Source organism: Procambarus clarkii, chromosome 71, assembly GCF_040958095.1.
Source record: "Procambarus clarkii isolate CNS0578487 chromosome 71, FALCON_Pclarkii_2.0, whole genome shotgun sequence".
Taxonomy (NCBI): domain Eukaryota; kingdom Metazoa; phylum Arthropoda; class Malacostraca; order Decapoda; family Cambaridae; genus Procambarus; species Procambarus clarkii.
Window position 1 is genome coordinate 14,567,037 of NC_091220.1, and position 23,085 is coordinate 14,590,121.

The 23,085-nt window shown below is 46.2% G+C and overlaps 1 protein-coding gene across 1 annotated transcript in view; it reads right to left on the bottom strand.

The window, feature by feature from the left end:
• Positions 1-13,600, bottom strand: part of LOC138356266 (involucrin-like) — a 57,432-nt gene extending 43,832 nt beyond the window's left edge. The window contains exons 1-2 of the mRNA XM_069312235.1: positions 13,567-13,600; positions 11,245-12,939 (exon numbers count right to left, since the gene is read on the bottom strand). Coding sequence (XP_069168336.1) covers positions 11,245-12,939; positions 13,567-13,600 — 1,729 coding nt within the window. The remainder of the gene's footprint in view (positions 1-11,244; positions 12,940-13,566) is intronic.
• Positions 13,601-23,085: the final 9,485 nt, after the last annotated feature.

The following is a 23,085-nucleotide window of genomic DNA, read 5'->3' on the forward strand; positions in this document are numbered from 1 at the left end:
CTTCTCGGGGTGGTCAGTCAAACTGTTGTGCGTCGCTTTTCCAACGTAACCGATGATTTCCACTGCAGAATGTGTTGCTTGAATGTTGCTTAAATGTTACTTGAATGTTTCTTAAATGTTGTTTAAATGTTACTTGAATGTTTCTTAATTGTTTTTTGAATGTTTCTTGAATGTTGCTTGAATGTTTTTTGAATGTTGCCTTCATTCTACTCCGATTCTCAACCTCGATCAAGGAACACTGGGCACAGAATGGTTCAAATAGAGTTTAACTTTTCATACAGAGTGATGGAAAAAAAAAGAATGTCGCGCCCAAGAGATTGGAACGTACAGGGAGATAAAAATAAAAACTTTAGCCATGGAAGCAAAACTGACCAATTTAGACTCGCCTCAAAAGTGCAAAAGATATCGACAAGAAAGGTTTCTCTGGAGTCCAGAGTCGCTTTGAACTCGATACGTCTAATTCCATGAAAAGGGATATATAAGAATTTTCACTCGTGTAGAGTGAACTGTGTTCGTACGGACTTTGGAGACGGTTGAATGCACCAAAAGTTTTCTTCAGCAAATAATATCATATCAACCCAAATCCCAGTGACAAGGGATTTTTTTTCCTCTATTCTCAAGCCTGGGATTTATTGTTCCAGCCATGAAATCCACGTAGGGGGGAGATTTTTGGTCCACCCGAGAAATCCTAATGGGATTTGACCTATTTCACAATTATGATTTGCTATTCCCCATAAATTGTAAACTATCTCTTGTATTACCCCATTTTCGTGTTGAGGCAGCAGCCTGTCCTCCTAAGGTCCCCAACGTCAGAAAACTGTCGTATTAAAGTGACCTTATCCTAACCTACCAGAGGACCCAAAACAGAAAACGGGACAAAATGTCAATTTCGCGACCCGCTACCATTTATTAGTACGACAATTTTTGGCGTTAGGTAACGATTGTACGTCAAAATGCGACGTTCTATTAGGAGAACAGGTTGGCGCCACAGAGCCCTGTCCCATCCGGTTTGACTCTCCATACAAGGAAGTCGAATATTGATAATAAACATAAATCAATGATCATGTCTTTACGGCTCAATGACCTCACTATTGCATCGTTTATTGACCTCTACGAACTATCACATTACTTTCTACGATCAGTTTCCAGTGTAAGGAACAGACATAAGATATCGAGTTGTGTCTTAACTCTTCAAGACAAGTTAATGTTAGGCTAACGTCTCTCCATTACATTATTTCTTTAGCTATCCAGTGATATATTTAGCTATATCTAGCTAACATTATATCGCTCAATGTTTTATGTGCGATAGCTGTTCTGTCTCACACACATACATACACACACATACATACACACACATACATACACATACACACACACACACACACACACACACACACACACACACACACACACACACACACGCACACACACACACACACACACACACACACACACACACACACACACATACACACACACACACACACACACATACACACACACACACACACACACACACACACACACACACACACACACACACACACACACACACACGCACGCACACACATTTGGGAGATGACATTCTTCAAGAATCAGAGAGTGAGAAAGATCTTGGGCTTGATATCACGCCAGACCTGTCCTTATCAGGATCAGCGACTTATGCCAGGTTGGCTAACATAAGAAACTTGTGTAAGGAATCATTCAGAACCATGTATACCACATATGTCAGACCAATCCTGGAGTATGCAGCTCCAGCATTGAATCCGTATCTGGTCAAGCACAAGGCTAAATTTGAGAACGTTTAGATGTATACTACCAGACTAGTACCCGAGCTGAGGGGCATGAGCTGCGAGGAGAGACTACAGGAACTAAACCTCACGTCACAGGAAGACAGAAAAGTTAGGGGAGACACGATCACCACATACAAGATTTTCAGAGAAATTGATAGGGGTAGATAAAGACATTAGGCAGTGATGTGGTGATGGTAGTGGAAGAGAGATGGGAGAGGGAGAAGGGAGAGGAACGAAGAAGAGATGGGAAAGGGGGAAGGGTAGTGGGACAGAGGAGGTAAAGGCTCAGGTCTGCCTTTCCTATGGGGTAAAAATGTCGAAGTTCATAGACATGATGAAGCCTAAGACGTGTCGTGTTGTGGCTTATAGCGATCATCCTTCCCTATCCCTCCCTATCCCTCCCTCCCTCCATCCCTATCCCTCCCTCCCTCCCTCCCTCCCTCCCTCCCTCCCTCCCTCCCTCCCTCCCTATCCCTCCCTCCCTCCATCCCTATCCCTCCCTCCCTCCCTCCCTCCCTCCCTCCCTCCCTATCCCTCCAGCCCTCCCTATCCCTCCAGCCCTCCCTATCCCTCCAGCCCTCCTTTCGCTGTCCCACTTTCTTACTTAAAAAAAAAAATTACTTCCATTTCCGTGTCCATTCTTTCCGTTCCTTTGCTTCCCTCAGCCCTTTTTCTTCTATTCGTCTCCATCCTTCTCTTGGAACCTATTGGGCCTTGCTTCATTCCTCTATTCTATTTCCCTATCTACATTCCCTCTTAATCCTTCTGTCGTCCCTCTAGAGGGCAGTTGACTGTGGGGGATAGGCGACAGACTAAGTGTTTCATCCTGTATTGATATGATGGGTCACAGCGCCTTGTCCCCTCCGGTTTTGACTGTGATCTGGGAAATGCTGGGAACCTTACCTAAAGGAAAAGGGTTGATTAATGTTGGTGGTTAGATGCTCGGGGAGTTTTGTTGTCCTTGAGATTATCTTGAGATGATTTCGGGGCTTTAGTGTCCCCGCGGCCCGGTCCTCGACCAGGCCTCCACCCCCAGGAAGCAGCCCGTGACAGCTGACTAACTCCCAGGTACCTATTTACTGCTAGGTAACAGGAGCATTCAGGGTGAAAGAAACTTTGCCCATTTGTTTCTGCCTCGTGCGGGAATCGAACCCGCGCCACAGAATTACGAGTCCTGCGCGCTATCCACCAGGCTACGAGGCCCCTAGGTCCTGGTGGCAGATGAGATATATATATGTAAATGAAACCTGCTTTCATTCCTCCTCCCCCCTCTCCCTCTCTCCCTCTATCCTATTCTCTCTCTATCCTATTCTCTCTCCTTCTATCCTTTCCATTCTTAATTTGACTCATCTTCCCATAATTCATTTTATGTTTTGCTGAGAACTCCACCAGCTCTCTCTCCTGTCTCTTCTTCTTCTCTCTTTCTTTCCCTTTGCCTTCATTTCTTTCCTTTTTACCGTTGACTATTCCCTTCCATCTTTCACGGCACTCTATCCTCGCCGTTCCTACTCTTATTCAATATCTCATTCCTCTCCTGTGTTAACTTGTTTCTACTCTCTCTCTCTCTCTCTCCCTCTCTCTCTCTCTCTCTCTCTCTCTCTCTCTCTCTCTCTCTCTCTCTCTCTCTCTCTCTCTCTCTCACTGAGATGACTGGCAGGTGAACCAAGGTGATGGAACAGTAAATTGGGTAGCAAATGTCACCCATTTCAGGTGCTATTTTTGAGCGGGTAATGGGCTAGCGAGAGGGGCGTAGGGGAGACACACGCAGCAAGGGTGATTATTGATAACGTTAAGGGGGGAATTTGGCCTCTAGGGAAGTTATATGCCAGCTACTTCTATCACCAGTACTTCTGTCAGCGGTACTGATACTTCTGTTCAGACGAAAGTAGGAGTGATGTCTGTTGCAGAGTATCCCGTTGTTCTGTGCATTGGAATATTGAAGTAAAACTGCTACTGCCAGCGCTGATTAGCACACCAGTTGATTGACAGTTGAGAGGCGGGACCAAAGAGCCAGAGCTCAACCCCCGCAAACACCAACTAGGTGAGTACAAACAGTAGGGCTATTCGTTCTAAACTAGAGGACAGTCACATGGCTGGTAGGCTAGTTATCTTGAGATGATTTCGGGGCTTAGCGTCCCCGAGGCCCGGTCCTCGACCAGGCCTCCCTTTAGTGGTAGTGGGAGGTAGTGGCCTCCCACCAGGTAGTGGACTTACCTGGCACAGGAGCGGGGCAAGTAGCACGGGCTATGGTGAGCCCGTAGTGGACTTACCTGGCACTGGAGCGGGGCAAGTAGCACGGGCTATGGTGAGCCCGTAGTGGACTTACCTGGTACAGGAGCGGGGCAAGTAGCACGGGCTATGGCGAACCCGTAGTGGACTTCCTGGCACAGGAGCGGGGCAAGTAGCACGGGCTATGGCGAACCCGTAGTGAACTTATCTGGCACAGGAGTGGGGCAAGTAGCACGGGCTATGGTGAGCCCGTAGTGAACTTATCTGGCACAGGAGTGGGGCAAGTAGCACGGGCTATGGCGAACCCGTAGTGAACTTATCTGGCACAGGAGTGGGGCAAGTAGCACGGGCTATGGTGAGCCCGTAGTGAACTTATCTGGCACAGGAGTGGGGCAAGTAGCACGGGCTATGGTGAACCCGTAGTGAACTTACCTGGCACAGGAGCGGGGCAAGTAGCACGGGCTATGGCGAACCCGTAGTGAACTTATCTGGCACAGGAGTGGGGCAAGTAGCACGGGCTATGGCGAACCCGTAGTGAACTTATCTGGCACAGGAGCGGGGCAAGTAGCACGGGCTATGGCGAACCCGTAGTGAACTTATCTGGCACAGGAGCGGGGCAAGTAGCACGGGCTATGGCGAACCCGTAGTGAACTTATCTGGCACAGGAGCGGGGCAAGTAGCACGGGCTATGGTGAGCCCGTAGTGAACTTATCTGGCACAGGAGTGGGGCAAGTAGCACGGGCTATGGTGAGCCCGTAGTGAACTTATCTGGCACAGGAGTGGGGCAAGTAGCACGGGCTATGGCGAACCCGTAGTGGACTTATCTGGCACAGGAGCGGGGCAAGTAGCACGGGCTATGGCGAACCCGCAGTGAGCTTAATAATACTACCTATCTGGTTGTTTCTCAATGTACTTTAACACTGAAACACTAATAACATTTCCCAATGTCAACAAAACAGGTAAACATTTAACACAACATTGATAGCAATACGAAACATCCGTTTCCCTTTTGTATTAAAAATACAAAATAAAAATCACTGCCCACTTTTTTTGAGTTACAAATATTATACAAATATATATATTATACAAATTATACAAATTATACAATTATTAAATTATACAAATATATATATTATACAAATTATACAATTATTAAATTATACAAATATATATATTATACAAATTATACAAATTATACAATTATTAAATTATACAAATATATATATTATACAAATTATACAATTATTAAATTATACAAATATATATATTATACAAATTATATTATTCAAATAAATACAAATGTGGCTTTGTAAATCTGAGTACAGAAGCTTGTTGAAAATGACAAAAAATACGACTCATTGTAATTCATATTTTGTCATTTTTGATATAAAAATTAAGCAACAAATGAATGCAGGAAAAAAGTAGATTAAATGGATTGTTATAAAGTTTTAATGAGGATTGTGAGTGATGGTTATCAAGTCTGAACAGAGAGAGGAATAATAATGATGTATTATACAATCACTGTGGCTGTATTGTCACAACAGCTTTGTGGCTTCAGTTGCATACAACAGCTTCATCTTTAAATTCTGAAAAATATATAAAAGCCCCCCCCCAAAAAAAAACTAGCGAAAAGAAAATGGGGGAAGATGATTTTTATGCTATTACAACCTAATTTGGTAAGAAAACAGTGATTATTTTACGAGAATTATCTTACCTGGTTGTTTTCTGACACCTGACCCGTGACACCTGACCCGTGACACCTGACCCGTGACACCTGACCTATCTCGTTACCCCAGACACGGAATGGAGGGGTAGGAGGGGGGGGGGGATTTTCAGGGGAAAGCACCAAGCCATTACGACTATATAACACTGGGGTCAGGATATAAGGATTTGGGATTGGACGAGGGAAAGGAATGGTGCCCAATCACTTGGCAGCACCCCCTCTCCCCCCCCCTTCACTTTGAGAAAGGGGAGGGGGTGCTCGCCCCCTTGTTATGCAGTCAGTGGATAGGAAATGTGCCGCTGGTAGATTTTTAACATTAGTTTAAATGTAAAGTCAGATATTGACTTTCTAAATTTTGGTACAGTTTCCACTCTGGGAACAGTGAACGTGGATACAGTGATGGGGAAATGGTGGGTGGAAACAGTACTCGTTTGTGTGTGTGTTTGTGTGTGTTTGTAGGGAGAGTGGAGTGGGGGGAAAGCATGGGTGTGTGTGGACAGATGTGTGTGTGTGTATATGTGTGCAGGGAAGGTGGAGATGGAGAGGGCGTGTGTGTGTGTGTGTGTGTGTGTGTGTGTGTGTGTGTGTGTGTGTGTGTGTGTGTGTGTGTGTGTGTGTGTGTGTGTGTGTGTGTGTGTGTACTCACCTAATTGTGCTTGCGGGGGTTGAGCTTTGGCTCTTTGGTCCCGCCTCTCAACTGTCAATCAACTGGTGTACAGATTCCTGAGCCTACTGGGCTCTATCATATCTACATTTGAAACTGTGTATGGAGTCAGCCTCCACCACATCACTGCCTAATGCATTCCATTTATTAACTACTCTGACACTGAAAAAATTCTTTCTAACGTCTCTGTGGCTCATCTGGGTACTAAGTTTCCACCTGTGTCCCCTTGTTCGTGTCCCACCCGTGCTGAAGAGTTTGTCTTTGTCCACCCTGTCAATTCCCCTGAGAATTTTGTAGGTGGTTATCATTTCTCCCCTTACTCTTCTGTTTTCCAGGGATGTGAGGTTCAGCTCCTTTAGCCTTTCCTCGTAGCTCAATCCTCTCAGTTCCGGGACGAGTCTGGTGGCATACCGCTGAATCTTCTCTAACTTTGTCTTGTGTTTAACTAGGTATGGACTCCAGGCTGGAGCTGCATACTCCAGGATTGGTCTTACATAAGTGGTATACAGGGTTCTGAAAGATTCCTTACACAAGTTTCTGAAGGCAGTTCTTATGTTGGCCAGTCTAGCATATGCCGCTGATGATATTCTTTTGATGTGGGCCTCTGGGGACAGGTTCGGTGTGATATCAACCACCAGATCCTTCTCTCTATTTGATTCTTGCAGGATTTCCCCTCCCAGATGATACCTTGTGTTCAGCCTCCTGCTCCCTTCGCCTAATTTCATCACCTTACACTTTCCAGAGTTGAACTTCAGCAGCCATTTTCTAGACCATTCCTCCAGTTTATCCAGGTCATCCTGTAGTCTCTGTCTATCTTCATCCGTCTTGATTCTTCTCATAATTTTTGCATCATCAGCAAACATCGAGAGGAATGAGTCTATACCCTCTGGAAGATCGTTCACATATATTAGAAACAGGATGGGTCCAAGTACTGAGCCCTGTGGGACTCCGCTGGTGACATCTCGCCACTCTGATGTCTCCCCCCTCACCGTTACTCGCTGTTTCCTGTTGCTTAAGTACTCCCTTATCCACTGGAGCACCTTCCCTTTTACTCCTGCCTGTTGCTCCAACTTTTTTAACAGCCTTTTATGGGGTACTGTGTCAAAGGCTTTTTGGCAATCCAGGAAAATGCAGTCGGCCCACCCTTCTCTTTCCTGCCTAATTTTCGTTGCCTGGTCATAAAATTCTATTAAACCTGTGAGGCACGATTTACCATCTCTGAACCCATGTTGGTGGTGCGTTACAAAGTTATTTCCCTCCAGATGCTCTACGAGCCTTTTCCTCACGATCTTCTCCAGCACCTTGCATGGTATACAAGTTAAGGAAACTGGCCTGTAATTCAGTGCCTCTTGCCTGTCACCCTTTTTGTATATTGGGACCACGTTAGCTGTCTTCCAACTTTCTGGTAAGTCTCCTGTTTCCAGTGACCTGTTATACACCATAGAGAGTGGCACACTTAGTGCTTCTGCACCTTCCTTTAGTATCCATGGTGAGATTCTATCAGGCCCAACAGCCTTTGTCACATCTAGCTCCAGCAGACACCTTTTGACCTCATCACTGGTGAGGTCAAATTCCTCCAAGGTTGCTTGGTTTGCCGCCTCCTCATTTAGTGCAGGGGCTTCTCCTTCTTCTATTGTGAAGACCTCCTGGAATCTCTTGTTGAGTTCTTCACACACCTCCTTGTCATTCTCTGTGTATCTGTTCTCCCCTTTCCGCAGCTTCATCACTTGTTCCTTCACTGCTGTTTTCCTCCTGATATGGCTGTGGAGCAGCTTTGGTTGGGTCTTGGCTTTACTCGCGATGTCATTTTCAAACTGTCTCTCTGCTTCCCTCCTCACTCTGATGTACTCATTTTTGGCCCTCTGGTATCTCTCCCTGCTCTCTGGTGTTCTGTTATTTCTGTAGTTTCTCCATGTTCTTTTACTCAGTTGTTTCGCTACCTTACATTCCTGTATTCCATACCTTGTATTCCTGTGTGTGTGTGTGTATGTGTATGTGTATGTGTATGTGTAAGAGAAGATGATGGTGAGTAAGGAAGTACCCCATCTATTACCAGTATATACATTACAGAGCCACAAGAACTTAGAAACGAAGGGAAAAGCCGCGATAAGACATATACGAATATTAAACTTGAGGACAAGTGAGATTAGCGAGGAGACAAGATCGTGGGGGAAGAGTTGATGACAGGAAAAAGGGCTGGATACACCGAGGGAAGATTTTGTGGGAGTGGTGGAGATCTGTTGTGGGTGGTGGAGAGGGGGAGATTAGAGTAGGGTGCAGGCGAGGAGTCACAATAACGGGGCTAAAGTATGTTGACCAGACCACACACTAGAAGGGTGAAGGGACGACGACGTTTCGGTCCGTCCTGGACCATTCTCAAGTCAATTGTGGATCGATCGACAATCGATTTGAGAATGGTCCAGGACGGACCGAAACGTCGTCGTCCTTTCACTTTCTAGTGTGTGGTCTGGTCAACAAAACCCTTTATTGTTTATATTTACTAAGAGATAAACACATCCCAATATTGTTGACCAGACCACACACTAGAAGGTGAAGGGATGACGACGTTTCGGTCCGTCCTGGACCATTCTCAAGTCAATTCTCAAGACAATCGACTTGAGAATGATCCAGGACGGACCGAAACGTCGTCGTCCTTTCACCTTCTAGTGTGTGGTCTGGTCAACATTAGCGCAGGGTACTAGAGTGTCGCCATAGTGTACGTGTTGCCATAAGGTACGTGTCGCCATAATGTACGTACTGCCATAGTGTACGTGTCAGTGTCACTCCAAAAGTCAGCAGCATCTGATATTTTTGCAAGCAGAATCCTTCATCTTGTGAGGAAGAGAGAGAGATATTCCTCCAGCTCTCGCGCCGGCCTGAGTGGCAGATTAAGATCTTCCTCAGTTCATTCCACGGCATTTAGATGAATTAGATGAGGGTAATAGTGTCTCATGGGGCAGTGTGTGGGTAACATGGGTAATGAATAATATTTTCACGGGGGATATCTGAGCCATGAGGCATCGACTGCCTCATTTTTCACTCATTCTACTCACTACACATCTCTCTCTGCCACCTCATAGACGCCCAAAAACAAACTATTTTTGTTCATATCGTTATGGAGATACAGTAGAACATACGTAAGATACAGGATAGTTACTAGATCAAAATCTAGTTGTATTACGTTTATGTGTGCATAAATATTCTAGGTAAAGGGGATAGCCCAATCTGTTCCGCCCCAAACATCTGTCCCCCACACGGGCATACTTCCCTCCACTAGAGAATATACCGTAAGATGCCCCATTAAAAATATACACGCTACAGGTATGTCCTGACACACACACATATACCAGACAAAATTCTATTTTCAACTCTGAAGTAAAAAAAAATATTCCCAAAAAGTCGAAAGTTAATTAAACTTTTCTCCACAGTGAAATTTTTGGAGAGTCAGCTGAAAATTTGGCTTAGAGCCATTCCGTAGAGGAGTATATGTGTGTGGGTATTACATAGGGTGAAATAGGTGAGAGATGAAAGTCGTATTAAATTGGAAATGCCAATTTCTTGGCGTGATTTTCTCGAAAAATTTGATGGGGTTACAAATGTGACGCTGTTTGGGGTCTTTTGGGGGTGGGTTTGGGGGGTTAGTTTGGGTGGTTGGAAGGAGGAAGGGGTTGTCTTTTGGAGAAAGGGAATAAAGGTATGGGTAATGGTGGAAGAGGAAGGGATTGAGGTAAGAGTGGTGGCCATGTGATAGTGAGAAAGGAAGAGGAGATGGCAAGATAGGTGAAGATTGATGTGAGAGCGAAGGGAGAGGCGGAAGAGAGAGAGAGAGAGGAGGGGGTAGTGGATGGGGCGTGAGGGGGGAGCACCTAGGGAATGGGGGGACTGTGGTGATTAGGGGGAATAGAAAGGAAAGGGGAATAGGGAGAGCGGGTAAGAAATAGGTATTCCTGAAGAAGCTTTCAACTAATGCTTCAACCTTTCTCTAAGGAACATAATATTTCCTCAAGCACATAATATTTGATTACTGAAGGAGAACAGTAACTCATTTCCAATTGCAGCGTGATGCTAAACGGGAGATAATGCAGGATTAAGCATCTCTCAAGAAGGAGGTACTGAGCAGAGATGGTTTGTGGGAAATTATCAGCCTCCCTCTCTCTCTCTCTCTCTCTCTCTCTCTCTCTCTCTCTCTCTCTCTCTCTCTCTCTCTCTCTCTCTCTCTCTCTCTCTCTCTCTCTCTCTCTCTCTCTCTTGTGCTCATCGACACCCACCTTATCCTTCGTCCCATCTTCCACACACTCGTTTTTCAGTGTCTCTCTTCTCAAACATTTTTGGCGACTCAAGACGTCTCCACTGACCTTTGAGAAGCTCTAGACGTCTCCACTGACCTCTGAGAAGCTCTAGACGTCTCCACTGACCTCTGAGAAGCTCTAGATGTCTCCACTGACCTCTGAGAAGCTCTAGACGTCTCCACTGACCTTTGAGAAGCTCTAGACGTCTCCACTGACCTCTGAGAAGCTCTAGATGTCTCCACTGACCTCTGAGAAGCTCTAGACGTCTCCACTGACCTTTGAGAAGCTCTAGACGTCTCCACTGACCTTTGAGAAGCTCAAGACGTCTCCACTGACCTTTGAGAAGCTCAAGACGTCTCCACTGACCTTTGAGAAGCTCTAGACGTCTCCACTGACCTCTGAGAAGCTCTAGACGTCTCCACTGACCTTTGAGAGGCTCTAGACGTCTCCACCGACCTTTGAGAGGCTCTAGATGTCTCCACTGACCTTTGAGAAGCTCTAGACGTCTTCACCGACCTTTGAGAGGCTCTAGATGTCTCCACTGACCTTTGAGAAGCTCTAGACGTCTCCACTGACCTTTGAGAGGCTCTAGACGTCTCCACCGACCTTTGAGAGGCTCTAGATGTCTCCACTGACCTTTGAGAGGCTCTAGACGTCTCCACCGACCTTTGAGAGGCTCTAGATGTCTCCACTGACCTTTGAGAAGCTCTAGACCTCTCCAGTGACCTTTGAGAAGATCTAGATGTCTCCACTGACCTTTGAGAAGCTCTAGACGTCTCCACTGACCTTTGAGAGGCTCTAGACGTCTCCACTGACCTTTGAGAGGCTCTAGACGTCTCCACCGACCTTTGGAAGGCTCTAGATGTCTCCACTGACCTTTGAGAAGCTCTAGACTTCTCCAGTGACCTTTGAGAAGCTCTAGACGTCTCCACTGACCTTTAAGAGGCTCTAGATGTCTCCACTGACCTTTAAGAGGCTCTAGACGTCTCCACCGACCTTTGAGAGGCTCTAGACGTCTCCACTGACCTTCGAGAGGCTCTAGACGTCTCCACCGACCTTTGAGAAGCTCTAGACGTCTCCACTGACCTTTAAGAGGCTCTAGACGTCTCCACCGACCTTTGAGAAGCTCTAGATGTCTCCACTGACCTTTGAGAAGCTCTAGACGTCTCCACTGACCTTTGAGAGGCTCTAGACGTCTCCACTGACCTTTGAGAAGCTCTAGACGTCTCCACTGACCTTTAAGAGGCTCTAGACGTCTCCACCGACCTTTGAGAAGCTCTAGATGTCTCCACTGACCTTTGAGAGGCTCTAGACGTCTCCACTGACCTCTGAGAAGCTCTAGACGTCTCCACTGACCTTTGAGAAGCTCTAGACGTGTCCACTGACCTTTGAGAAGCTCTAGACGTCTCCACTGACCTTTAAGAGGTTCTAGACGTCTCCATCGACCTTTAAGAGGTTTTAGACGTCTCCACTGACCTTTGAGAAGCTCTAGACGTCTCCACTGACCTTTAAGAGGTTTTAGACGTCTCCACTGACCTTTGAGAAGCTCTAGACGTCTCCACTGACCTCTGAGAAGCTCTAGACGTCTCCACTGACCTTTGAGATGCTCTAGATGTCTCCACTGACCTTTGAGAAGCTCTAGACGTCTCCACTGACCTTTGAGAAGCTCTAGACTTCTCCAGTGACCTTTGAGAAGCTCTAGATGTCTCCACTGACCTTTGAGAAGCTCTAGACGTCTCCACTGACCTTTGAGAAGCTTTAGACGTCTCCACCGACCTTTGAGAGGCTCTAGACGTCTCCACTGACCTTTGAGAAGCTCTAGACGTCTCCACCGACCTTTGAGAGGCTCTAGACGTCTCCACTGACCTTTGAGAAGCTCTAGACGTCTCCACTGACCTTTGAGAGGCTCTAGACGTCTCCACCGACCTTTGAGACGCTCTAGACGTCTCCACTGACCTTTGAGAGGCTCTAGACGTCTCCACCGACCTTTGAGAGGCTCTAGACGTCTCCACCGACCTTTGAGAAGCTCTAGACGTCTCCACTGACCTTTGAGAAGCTCTAGATGTCTCCACTGACCTTTGAGAAGCTCTAGACGTCTCCACTGACCTTTGAGAAGCTCTAGACGTCTCCACTGACCTTTGAGAAGCTCTAGACGTCTCCACTGACCTTTCGTGGTCAGGAATTTCCGTCGGATCTCTGATAATCTTTCCTTTTTACCTGGGTGTGGACCTTCCTCTGTCCCTTTGTGTAAAATTTGGACTTCTTTGCACCTGAATTTCCAATATATTCCCTTTCCCTTCGTCAGAGACGCCACCCTTCCCTTTTTTTGGGAGGGGTGGTGGGGTTAGGAGGAGGGGGGAATGGGGTGTTAAGGTACATACACACCTGCCTCCCTCACACACCTACTCCCTCGTACACACCTGCCTCCCTCACACACTTACTCCCTCATACACACCTGGCTCCCTCATACACACCTGCCTCCCTCACACACCTACTCCCTCATACACACCTGCCTCCCTCACACACCTACTCCCTCGTACACACCTGCCTCCCTCACACACCTACTCCCTCATACACACCTGCCTCACACACCTACTCCCTCGTACACACCTGCCTCCCTCACACACCTACTCCCTCATACACACCTGCCTCCCTCACACACCTACTCCCTCATACACACCTGCCTCCCTCACACATCTACTCCCTCATACACACCTGCCTTCCTCACACACCTACTCCCTCATACACACCTGCCTCCCTCACACACCTACTCCCTCATACACACCTGCCTCCCTCACACACCTACTCCCTCATACACACCTGCCTCCCTCACACACCTACTCCCTCATACACACCTGCCTCACACACCTACTCCCTCATACACCTGCTGCTCTTCTCTCATCGATTACGCCTCAGAGTTTCTGATAAAAGTCAATTAGTTTCGGTATGGTGCTTGTACTGGGCTGGATTGGGGCGGATTTGGTGAGCCAGGGAGATATAATCTCCAGGTAGATTATCTCCCAGGTAGATGCAGGTCCTCCAGGTAGATGCAGGTCTCAAGGTAGATGTCTCCAGGTAGATGTCTCCAGGTAGATGCAGGTCTCAAGGTAGATGTCTCCAGGTAGATGCAGGTCCTCCAGGTAGATGCAGGTCCTCCAGGTAGATGCAGGTCCTCCAGGTAGATGCAGATCTCCAGGTAGATGCAGATCTCCAGGTAGATGTCTCCAGGGAGATAAGAGAGCGCCAGGCCGGCTTCGTACCCGAGTCTCCGTAGCCGTAACATTTCTATTCCCGGCTGTCGAGTGTGTTATATTGATGAGGGCGCCGCTACTCGTCCTTGCCCGGGATCGATTCCCACCCCCGACCACCACCATAACCTTTGGATCAAGCAAGTTGTTCGTTCGTGAGACCCCCACCGACGGGTTCAGTTGGCTAGAGGGAGTTATGGTTCTCTCACGTGATAAAACGTCAAATTTGAAGTGGTTTTGGTCTAGCCTGAAACGTACAAATCTAGGTAATTCATGTTCCTTTCCTTCCAGGAAGCGTCAATACTTGTGTGGTCTTAATTTCAATAAAACACTGTAAAATCGACGCTGTGGACGATTACCCACAAAATACGATCTTCTTGAGGTTATCTTGAGATGATTTCGGGGCTTTTTAGTGTCCCCGCGGCCCGGTCCTCGACCAGGCCTCCACCCCCAGGAAGCAGCCCGTGACAGCTGACTAACACCCAGGTACATATTTTACTGCTAGGTAACAGGGGCATAGGGTGAAAGAAACTCTGCCCATTGTTTCTCGCCGGCGCCCGGGATCGAACCCAGGACCACAAGATCACAAGTCCCGCGTGCTGTCCGCTCGGCCGACCGGCTCCCGGCCAACGATGCATTAAGTGTGAGGACAGTTCCCAGCGTTGCAAATTATTGGATTTGCAATGAGCGAAATTGGTTGATTTAACACAATGTAACAATTTTTATCTCTGGGTAGCAGAGAAGGGAGCCGGTCGGCCGAGCGGACAGCACGCTGCACTTGTGATCCTGTGGTCCTGGGTTCGATCCCAGGCGCCGGCGAGAAACAATGGGCAGAGTTTCTTTCACCCTATGTCCCTGTTACCTAGCAGTAAAATAGGTACCTGGGTGTTAGTCAGCTGTCACGGGCTGCTTCCTGGGGGTGGAGGCCTGGTCGAGGACCGGGCCGCGGAGACACTAAAAGCCCCGAAATCATCTCAAGATAACCAAGATTGTGTATTATGTATTTTCTTTAGATTATGTCTTGATTAGATATAGATTATGTGTTGATTATCTTTAAATTATGTTTGTCAGTTTGACTGCCTGTCTCTATAAGATTGGAGAGGTTTGAGGGTTAACCTCTCAAAGCTTTGCATGGTGACCTGTGATTGGATGGGGAGTGTCGTAGGAAGGTTAGATCAACCCCCCACCCACCCCCCACGCCCCTTTCCTTTTAAAGGATCGGCTCCTATTCTATGTCCCACTGGCCAGTACGGCCTAACAGAACCAGCTACATTTACAAAAGGTACTGAGTAGCTTTACTGTTTAGCACACAGGTTCGAAGCCAGGTACTGAAGTACCTGATTCACGCCATCACTAGGTTGAAGCCAGGTTCAACCTGGCTTTCAGGTGTTCATTTGAACACCTGAAAGGTGTTTCAGGTGTTCAATTTGTTCATTTGAAGCCAGGTACTGAAGTACCTGATTCACGCTATCACTAGGTTGAAGCCAGGTTCAGCCTGGCTTTCAGGTGTTCATTTGAACACCTGAAAGGTGTTTCAGGTGTTCAATTTGTTCATTTGAAGTCAGGTACGCACTTTTACTGCTCTGGGGCCAAATTCACGAAGCAGTTAAGCAAGCACTTACGAACCTGTCCATCTTTTCTCAATCTTTGGCGGCTTTGTTTACAATTATTAAACAGTCAATGAGCTCCGAAGCACCAGGAGGCTGTTTATAACAATAACAACAGTTGATTGGCAAGTTTTCATGCTTGTAAACTGTTTAATAAATGTTACCAAAGCCGTCAAAGATTGAGGAAAGATGTACAGCTTCGTAAGTACTTACGTAACTGCTTCGTGAATCTGGCCCCAGGTTTAGATCTAGAAATATTTATCGTATAGAGGAACCAAACAGGTTGTTATAATTTAAGGAATGATAGTATACTTTATTGTGAAAGAAGTGTAGTTGCTGGACAACGGACTGTTATTGCCCTTCGTTCTTCAAACCCCTATATTCACCCTTCACTCACCCTTAAAACCCCTAAATTCACCCTTCAATCACCCTTAAAACCCCTAAATTCACCCTTCAATCACCCTTAAAACCCCTAAATTCACCCTTCAATCACCCTTAAAACCCCTAAATTCACCCTTCAATCACCCTTAAAACCCCTAAATTCACCCTTCAATCACCTTTAAAAAACCCCTATATTCACCCTTCAATCACCCTTAAAAAAAACTATATTCACCCTTCAATCACCCTTAAAAACCTCTATATTCACCCTTAAAAACCCCCTATATTCACCCTTCAATCACCCTTAAAAACCCCTATATTCACCCTTAAATCACCCTTAAAAACCCCTATATTCACCCTTCAATCACCCTTAAAAACCCCTATATTCACCCTTCAATCACCCTTAAAAAAACCTATATTCACCCTTCAATCACCCTTAAAAAAACCCTATATTCACCCTTCAATCACCCTTAAAAACCCCCTATATTCACCCTTAAAAAAACCCTATATTCACCCTTCAATCACCCTTAAAAACCCTATATTCACCCTTCAATCACCCTTAAAAAAACTATATTCACCCTTCAATCACCCTTAAAAAACCCTATATTCACCCTTCAATCACCCTTAAAAAAACCCTATATTTACTCTTCAATCACCCTTAAAAACCCCTATATTCTCCCTTCAATCACCCTTAAAACCCCCCTATATTCACCCTTAAAACCCCTATATTCACCCTTCAATCACCCTTAAAAAACTCTATATTCACCCTTCAATCACCCTTAAAAAAACCTATATTTACTCTTCAATCACCCTTAAAAACCCCTATATTCTCCCTTCAATCACCCTTAAAACCCCCCTATATTCACCCTTAAAACCCCTATATTCACCCTTCAATCACCCTTAAACAACTCTATATTCACCCTTCAATCACCCTTAAAAAAACCTATATTCACCCTTCAATCACCCTTAAAAAACCCTATATTCACCCTTAAAAACCCCCTATATTCACCCTTAAAAACCCCCTATATTCACCCTTCAATCACCCTTAAAAAAAACCCTATATTCACCCTTAAAAAAAACCTATATTCACCCTTCAATCACCCTTAAAAAAGCCCTATATTCACCGTCATCTACTTGCTCAGCGAGCGAGAGTGTCCGTCACGCTAGTTTGTTTACATTCCTCGGTCGCGTTCCAATACTAAATCTCTGTACTGTTTACAAGACTCTTATTTACCCCATTACTATCTATTGTTCCCTCATTATTGGCTGTTATTAGCTATTACTTATTCTTAAGTTCTTTTTTTGTCGCTTTATCTGTAATTTGTAGCTCATAAGTCACATATGTAGGAGTTAAGATAGTGTGTTTTTCTGAACCCTGGGATGTTTGTGTGGTAAAGTGAGTCTCTTCGTGCAAGATGGCGCCGGGCGGGAAATTCAAAGTTAACTCTTTTAAGATATCCCACACTCTTGCATTATCATATCACACACACACACACACACACACACACACACACACACACACACACACACACACACACACACACACACACACACACACACACACACACACCTGCACAAGAAGACCTTAACAACTCTTCCCCATTTTAACCCCAAATGTCGGTCTACAAAACCTCGTCATTTACATCTTTCAACCACCATTTCCCCTTTCAGATATTTAAACACATTTGAAAATTACTGAAAAGGGCAGACACGTGACTCCTGGGAAACTGCATGGAGGAATACGAGGAATTCTAGGCATCTGGGGAGGAAGGGGGAGGCAGGAGGAGGGAGAAGGAGTGGGAGAGATGAGAGGTGAGGGAGGTGAGAGAGGGAGAGGGGGGGGGGGGGGCGAGGCAGTCATTACAGTGAGTGGAGACCAGGTGAGGCGTTTGTGTCATGTCACCTGGAGTGATTGTTAGGGAGAGTAAGGGAGAGAGAGAGAGAGAGAGAGAGAGAGAGAGAGAGAGAGAGAGAGAGAGAGAGAGAGAGAGAGAGAGAGAGAGAGAGAGAGACAGGGCGTGTAAGAGGAGATATGAGAGGGAGATAGCAGGTAACGTGTGTGTGTGTGTGTGTGTGTGTGTGTGTGTGTGTGTGTGTGTGTGTGTGTGTGTGTGTATTCACCTAGTTGTGCTGAGTACGTGTACTCACGTCTGGGTACCTGTACTCACAACTGAATACCTGTACTCACAGACAGCTGAATACCTGTACTCACAGCTGGGAACCTGTACTCACAGCTGGGAACCTGTACTCACAGCTGGGAACCTGTACTCACAGCTGAATACCTATACTCACAGCTGAATACCTGTACTCACAGCTGGGTACCTATACTCACAGCTGGGAACCTGTACTCACAGCTGGGAACCTGTACTCACAACTGGGAACCTGTACTCACAGCTGGGAACCTGTACTCACAGCTGGGAACCTGTACTCACAGCTGAATACCTGTACTCACAGCTGGGTACCTATACTCACAGCTGGGAACCTGTACTCACAGCTGGGTACCTATACTCACAGCTGGGAACCTGTACTCACAGCTGGGTACCTATACTCACAGCTGGGAACATCTTGTACACGTGTTCTCAACCATGCTGGCTTTGTTTACAAACAATGAACAGTTCATGAGCCCCGAAGCACTACCAGATTATTAATAACAATAACACCCCTCGGGTTGTGAAGTTGCCAAACCCGCAAACGGGTAAATAAATACAATCCAAACCGCTGTTATTGTTGCTGAAAGATGTACCGGTTTCGTTGATGATTGCGTAACGTTACCTCGTTAGCTTCAGAGAATTCCCCGCCCTTCCAGCTTCCCCCCATTCCATCTCCCATCAGCCCTGATTCAATCAGGAAGAGGCGCTTTCCTGAGCTGGCTGTGGGAGGGGGTGGATGCTCACCCGTCCCATGTGGGATGGTACATATGGGAGAGGAATGCTCGTTGATGCTCGGATGCTGTAACGAGCAAGATGGCGTGGGAGGGAAGGAGATGGGAAAGGTGGGAGGGGAGATTGTATACCGTCGACCACAATGATAGAAATTCTCTAGAGATGGAAGAGATAAGGAGGAATTATCAAAGGGAAATGTGTAGAGATAAAAAGACGCAAATTAACCGAACCAGGAGACAGGAGAGAGAGAGCAAAAAGAAGAGACAAGAGAAGCGCAAGAAATGAGGAGGAGACGCAGACGTCAAAAGGAGAGACTTAGAGCAAAAAGGGAAGAATTATAGTTAACGAAGATACGGGGAAATAAAAACGGAGATAAATCTTGAAGATGCGAAATATTAAGACAAAGAAGAGAGAAGGAAGAATAGGAGAAATGTAAGGAATAGTATAGAAGATGCGTGCGTGTGTGTGTGTGTTTGCGTGCAATGATCAGCGCACGCAAACTAAAAATAAGTTTGTTGTACCCACCTGGTACCCAACTGAAGTATCTTCCTGATTTATATAAAATTTTCCTACCAGGCACTGTATCGAAGACTTTCTGGCAGTCCAGGAATATACCCCTCAACCCGCTCGCTCTCTCTCTCTCTCTCTCTCTCTCTCTCTCTCTCTCTCTCTCTCTCTCTCTCTCTCTCTCTCTCTCTCTCTCTCTCTCTCTCTCTCTCTCTCTCTCTCAGTATATACCCCCCGTCAACCTATCATAAAGTTATATATATGAAGTTATTCTATCGGGCATTTATCTATCGTGGAGCTATTCCGGTAGATTGGGACAAATCCTATTGCTTCCATGTGGTCTATTGCCTTTAGGGGGGTAAGGGGGGGGGGGTGCAGGTGCAAAAGGGAATTGAATTCTATCATAGTTTTCGACAATCATATTCTGTTTGCTGGATTGCAAACGGTATTTAACCCCAATAACAGAGGAATCCAATTCGGCCATGAAGCAACCTATTGGCTCTGTTGAAATGGTCTTGGAGCCTATTGAGTCATTTGTGTAGTAGTTTACGGGGTTAGGTACTTCGTAGGGGTAGGTATGGTTAGGTACTTAGACTGAAGAGTTAGGGGGGGACATGATCACCACATACAAGGTACTCAAAGGAATTGTTAGGGTAGATAAAGACAGACTATTTAACACAAGGGGCACACGCACTAGGGGATACAGGTGGAAACTGAGTGCCCAAAATGAGCCATAGAGATGTTAGAAAGATTTTTTCAGTGTCAGAGTAGTAGACAAATGGAATGCATTAGGAAGTGATGTGGTGGAGGCTGACTCCATACACAGCTTTATGTGTAGATATGATAGAGCCCAATAGGCTCAGGAACCTGTACATTAGTTGATTGACAGTTGAGAGGCGGGACCAAAGAGCCTGAGCTCAACCCCCGCAAGCACAATTAGGTAAGTACACACACACACACACACACACACACACACACACACACACACACACACACACACACACACACACACACACACACACACACACACAGTGTGACGGTTGAGAGGCGGGACCAAAGAGCCAGAGCTCAACCCCTGCAAGCACAACTAGGTGAGTACACACGCGCGCGCGTAAATAACACGATAAAGGAGTTATCGAACTATTTATAACTTGTAATCCCCGAAAGGGTCCTTTTGAGCAATTGACATGGCCGTGTCAAGCGTGACAAACCTCGTTAACCTTCCACGCCTAAATTGGTTTATCAGCCTGTGATGTGACGCGTCCGGTGAGATGGAACTACTTACGTAGAGTGCCTGTGGGGTCCCTGTCTCCCTTGGAGTGAGCAGGGAATGGGGCTAGGGGGGGTAAGGGGGATTAGTGTATTATCCAGCAGTACCTCTATGGATTTGTTGCTCACCTGGAGCCTGTCGGCCGAGCGGACAGCACGCTGGACTTGTGATCCTATGATCCTGGGTTGTTGTTGTTGTTAAAGATTGGCTACCTGGAACAAAAAGTTCCAAGTAACACGGGCTATGGTGAGCCCGTTAGTCCTGAGTGCGATCCCAGGCGCCGGCGAGAAACAATGGGCAGAGTTTCTTTCACCCTATGTCCCCTGTTACCTAGCAGTAAAATAGGTACCTGGGAGTTAGTCAGCTGTCACGGGCTGCTTCCTGGGGGTGGAGGCCTGGTCGAGGACCGGGCCGCGGGGACACTAAAGCCCCGAAATCATCTCAAGATAACCACCTGAGGGGAGGATGGAGATTGAGGAGGATAGAGATTGCCTAAGCTACTCTATCCTTTTGAAACTCTTATCTACTCGTTCCAGGTAAGGGGGGAGGGGGATTTATCAGGAGAAAGCGCCAAGCTATTTCGACTATATAGCACTTGGAAGGGGTCAGGATATAAGGATGTGGGGATGGGACGGGGGAAAGGAATGGTGCCCAACTACTTATGGACGGTCAGAGGGGGATTGAACGCCGACCTGCATGAAGCGAGACCGTCGCTCTACCGTCCAGTCCCAAGTGGTAGATGAGAGAATGAGAAATTGAATGAAGTAGATAGGGGGTTTTGGGTAAGCGAAAATTGTAGAATGTAAGTAGATAAAGTAGGCGAGAGGGGGGCGGGAGAGAAGTAGAAATAGTGGGGGGGGGGAGAGAGATTGGCCTCAAACTGTAAGACAACAAAAATAATGCTCAGGATGTGTTTGTTTTAATTTGTAAATATGTGAGAGTAATGGCGGTCAGGCCGGCCTCTGATTGGCCCATACCTGCCGTGACGTAATCACCTCCTCCCACTTTCTATGATAAGCGAGAGGGGGTACTTAGATATTTGTGGCTGCGCCCTAAGTAGGTGTAAGACAGTGGTGGGCTTAAAAGGTCTATTAACCGCTGGAAGGAGCCCCATTTAGGCCACCACAATAGGGATACTGACCAAAACCAGCAGGTGTATACTTTAGTCTAGGACTAAAGTATACATGTATACCGAGAAGCGAGGTATACATACCTCTCATACTGCATACTGCCCCCAATGCGAATATTTAGGCTATTTAGGAAGGCATAATGTTTGCTGATAAAATTTTGATAGTAAAGATTATATGGAAATTTAGGTCAGTGGTAGGTTTTGCACAGTGCTAGGGTGTGTTAGTACTAGGTTAGGTTTATTTATTTATTTTATTTATTTATATATATACACAACCCGTTCTCGCACTTTCTTTAAGTCAATATTGACTTATTAAATAAGTGCATATGTGGCATACTAATTTATTGTGAATATTTTAGTTTACCTTGAAAAGCTTCATAGAAAACACTGACCTCACCTAACCTTCTTAGTATGTTAAGATAAGCATCTTATTGCTTCGTAATTACAATTATTACTTAACCTATTATAGGGTAATAGGTTAAGTAATAATTGTAATTACGAAGCAATAAGATGCTTATCTTAACATACTAAGAAGGTTAGGTAAAGTCGGTGTTTTCTATGAAGCTTCTCAAGGTAAACTAGTATGTTTAGTATGTCACATATGCACGTATTTAATAAGTCAATATTGACTATACGAAAGTGCGAGAACGGGTTGAGTACTCAGTGGCCAGATTTACGAAGCAGTTACGCAAGCACTTACGAACCTGTACTTCTTCTCTCAATCTTTGGCGGCTTTGTTTACAATTATTAAACAGTTAATGAGCTCCGAAGCACCAGGAGGCTGTTTATAACAATAACAACACTTGATTGGCAAGTTTTCATGCTTGCAAACTGTTTAATAAATGTAACCAAAGCCGTCAAAGATTGAGGAAAGATGTACACGTTCGTAAGTGCTTACGTAACTGCTTCGTGAATCTGGCCCCCTGATCTATAGGTGAATGGTGCCGAGAATCTAATCTAATCCGCCTTCAGCAGGGTTACCCTTGTGGTATAACCAAGTCTTCCCGTGGCTTACCAAAAAAAAATGGTTAGACGGCAGTGACGTTAGAACACACCCTCCCAGGACCTCGTCCGAACACTGTCTCGGAAGGTCATTCGTTTGGCGAAGCCCCTGCCTGAAGCCCCTGTCTTGCGCAGACAGGGGCTTCAGGCGGACAGAACCCCGCCCGGACAGTGTCTCCTGGACAGTGTCTCCTGGACAGTGCCTCTTGGACAGTGCCTCCTGGACAGTGTCTCCTGGACAGTGCCTCCTGGACAGTGCCTCCTGGACACTGCCTCAAGACAGTGCCTCCTGGACAGTGCCTCCTGGACAGTGCCTCCTGGACAGTGCCTCCTGTCTTACACGGAGACAGCCCCGCGCGGATAG